Consider the following 3707-nt stretch of genomic DNA (forward strand, 5'->3'; position numbering starts at 1 on the left):
AAAACAAGGGGGGCTGCCCGATCCCGAGCGCTGGCAGTGGCCCCGGGTGGCTTGCGGGACCGAGGGCAGGGAGAAGCCAGCGTCCCTCTGGCAGCCAGGGACGGGCAGCAGCCGCCCTGCCAGCCCGCACTCGGCTAGGCCCGCTTAGGGCCAAATGCGGTGTCTTGTGTTCCCGCAGGCTGCTTTCTGGTACGGAAGAAGCAGAAGACCTAGAAGATCTGATTGCTTGAATATTTTTACTGCTTGAATGTCATGTTTTGAGGCCGATGCACTCACCTGCCAGGTAAGAGAGCAGAGAGAGCCCGGCCGCTGCAGCCGCGGGGCTGAGGGGCCTCCCCCGCGGTACTGCTGAGCGGGCAGAAGGCCGTCCGTGCGCATAGGTGCGCCCAAAAATTTTTTAACACTGCAGTGGCATTCTCACCCCTTACTGATAACAGCTGTACCCTTTAATTTGAAAAGAAAAACACGTATTTTATCCCGTAGGTCCGGGTAGTGTTTGTTTGCCAACTCCCTGGCTGACCCGTGCCGCGCATTCCCACCCGGGTCCCGGCTCTCGTTGCCCCGGACCCTCTGCGGAGCCGCAGCTCCGAACCCGCCTCCGGGGGCGCAGCCGCGGCGGGACAGCAGAGGGCGCCCGCGCAGCGCCCGCCGAGGGGCTCCTCGGCCTCCATGTCCTGGGAACCGCACAGCCCATACCGGCCCTGCAATACCCGCTGCCCCCTGTTATGAGAACCCCACAGCCCGTACCGGCCCTGCAATACCCGCTGCCCCCTGTCATGAGAACCCCACAGCCCGTACCGGCCCTGCAATACCCGCTGTCCCCTGTCATGAGAACCCCACAGCCCGTACCGGCCCTGGAATCCCCGTTGCCCTCTGTCCTGGGAGCCCCACAGCCCGTACCGGCCCTGCAATACCCGCTGCCCCCTGTTATGAGAACCCCACAGCCCGTACCGGCCCTGCAATACCCGCTGCCCCCTGTTATGAGAACCTCACAGCCCATACCGGCCCTGGAATCCCCGCTGCCCCACGTCCTGGGAACCTCACAGCCCATACCGGCCCTGCAATACCCGCTGCCTCCTGTCATGAGAACCCCACAGCCCGTACCGGCCCTGCAATACCCGCTGCCCCCTGTCATGAGAACCTCACAGCCCGTACCGGCCCTGCAATACCCGCTGCCCCCTGTCATGAGAACCCCACAGCCCGTACCGGCCCTGCAATACCCGCTGCCCCCTGTCATGAGAACCCCACAGCCCGTACCGGCCCTGGAATCCCCGCTGCCCCCTGTCCTGGGAGCCCCACAGCCCGTACCGGCCCTGCAATACCCGCTGTCCCCTGTCATGAGAACCCCACAGCCCGTACCGGCCCTGCAATACCCGCTGCCCCCTGTTATGAGAACCCCACAGCCCGTACCGGCCCTGCAATACCCGCTGCCCCCTGTTATGAGAACCTCACAGCCCATACCGGTCCTGGAATCCCCGCTGCCCCCTGTCCTGGGAGCCCCACAGCCCGTACCGGCCCTGCAATACCCGCTGTCCCCTGTCATGAGAACCCCACAGCCCGTACCGGCCCTGTAATCCCCGCTGCCCCCTGTCCTGGGAGCCCCACAGCCCATACCGGTCCTGGAATCCCCGCTGCCCCCTGTCCTGGGAGCCCCACAGCCCGTACCGGCCCTGGAATCCCCGCTGCCCCCTGTCCTGGGAGCCCCACAGCCCGTACCGGCCCTGGAATCCCCGCTGCCCCCTGTCCTGGGAGCCCCACAGCCCGTACCGGCCCTGCAATCCCCGCTGCCTCCTGTCATGAGAACCCCACAGCCCATACCGGCCCTGGAATCCCCGCTGCCCTCTGTCCTGGGAGCCCCACAGCCCGTACCGGCCCTGCAATACCCGCTGCCCCCTGTCATGAGAACCCCACAGCCCGTACCGGCCCTGCAATACCCGCTGTCCCCTGTCATGAGAACCCCACAGCCCATACCGGCCCTGGAATCCCCGCTGCCCCCTGTCCTGGGAGCCCCACAGCCCGTACCGGCCCTGGAATCCCCGTTGCCCCCTGTCCTGGGAGCCCCACAGCCCGTACCGGCCCTGCAATACCCGCTGCCCCCTGTTATGAGAACCCCACAGCCCGTACCGGCCCTGCAATACCCGCTGCCCCCTGTTATGAGAACCTCACAGCCCATACCGGCCCTGGAATCCCCGCTGCCCCACGTCCTGGGAACCTCACAGCCCATACCGGCCCTGCAATACCCGCTGCCTCCTGTCATGAGAACCCCACAGCCCGTACCGGCCCTGCAATACCCGCTGCCCCCTGTCATGAGAACCCCACAGCCCGTACCGGCCCTGCAATACCCGCTGCCCCCTGTCATGAGAACCCCACAGCCCGTACCGGCCCTGCAATACCCGCTGCCCCCTGTCCTGGGAGCCCCACAGCCCGTACCGGCCCTGCAATACCCGCTGTCCCCTGTCATGAGAACCCCACAGCCCGTACCGGCCCTGCAATACCCGCTGTCCCCTGTCATGAGAACCCCACAGCCCGTACCGGCCCTGGAATCCCCGCTGCCCCCTGTCCTGGGAGCCCCACAGCCCGTACCGGCCCTGGAATCCCCGTTGCCCCCTGTCCTGGGAGCCCCACAGCCCGTACCGGCCCTGGAATCCCCGCTGCCCCCTGTCCTGGGAGCCCCACAGCCCGTACCGGCCCTGCAATCCCCGCTGCCTCCTGTCATGAGAACCCCACAGCCCATACCGGCCCTGGAATCCCCGCTGCCCTCTGTCCTGGGAGCCCCACAGCCCGTACCGGCCCTGCAATACCCGCTGCCCCCTGTCATGAGAACCCCACAGCCCGTACCGGCCCTGCAATACCCGCTGTCCCCTGTCATGAGAACCCCACAGCCCGTACCGGCCCTGGAATCCCCGCTGCCCCCTGTCCTGGGAGCCCCACAGCCCGTACCGGCCCTGGAATCCCCGTTGCCCCCTGTCCTGGGAGCCCCACAGCCCGTACCGGCCCTGGAATCCCCGCTGCCCCCTGTCCTGGGAGCCCCACAGCCCATACAGGCCCTGGAATCCCCGCTGCCCCCTGTCCTGGGAGCCCCACAGCCCATACCGGCCCTGCAATCCCCGCTGCCCCCTGTCCTGGGAGCCCCACAGCCCGTACCGGCCCTGGAATCCCCGTTGCCCCCTGTCCTGGGAGCCCCACAGCCCGTACCGGCCCTGGAATCCCCGCTGCCCCCTGTCCTGGGAGCCCCACAGCTCATACAGGCCCTGGAATCCCCGCTGCCCCCTGTCCTGGGAGCCCCACAGCCCGTACCGGCCCTGGAATCCCCGCTGCTCCACAGCCTCCGCCCCGGGCGCGGGAGGTACCGCTTGCACGGGCACCGCTTGCTCGGGCGGCTCAGGGGGATGTTCAGACATTCCGCCTGTGGAAACCCCCCAGGGGTGGCTCTCGGCTCAGGTACCTCGCAGAGGGCTACACAAATTAGCCCGATCACCTCTCCTCTCGCTGCCCGGCCAGGTATCAAATGGGAAACAGGTGAGGGGAAACTGCCTTGTTAGGTCTTCACTCCTGCTATAATAGGTTTAAAACATTTTAAGTGTAAATTTCAAAAGGTAGTTTTAAAATATTTCAAGTGTAAATTTCAAAAGGTAGGATAAAAAAAATGTCCTGTCTATGCACAGGAGGATCCAGGCAGAGATATGCTTTTGCCTCAATGCATTTAT

At 65.7% G+C, this 3707-nt stretch overlaps 1 protein-coding gene across 1 annotated transcript; it reads left to right on the forward strand.

Moving 5' to 3' along the window:
- The first annotated feature begins 266 nt into the window (after positions 1–266).
- LOC131084296 (uncharacterized) lies at positions 267–3469 on the forward strand. Its single transcript, XM_058025636.1, has 4 exons — positions 267–283; positions 611–1508; positions 1608–3346; positions 3442–3469. The coding sequence occupies exons 1-4, from the start codon at positions 267–269 to the stop codon at positions 3467–3469; spliced, it is 2682 nt and encodes an 893-aa protein (XP_057881619.1).
- The last annotated feature ends 238 nt before the right edge of the window (positions 3470–3707 follow it).

Source organism: Melospiza georgiana, chromosome 6 (assembly GCF_028018845.1).
Source record: "Melospiza georgiana isolate bMelGeo1 chromosome 6, bMelGeo1.pri, whole genome shotgun sequence".
Lineage (NCBI taxonomy): Eukaryota > Metazoa > Chordata > Aves > Passeriformes > Passerellidae > Melospiza > Melospiza georgiana.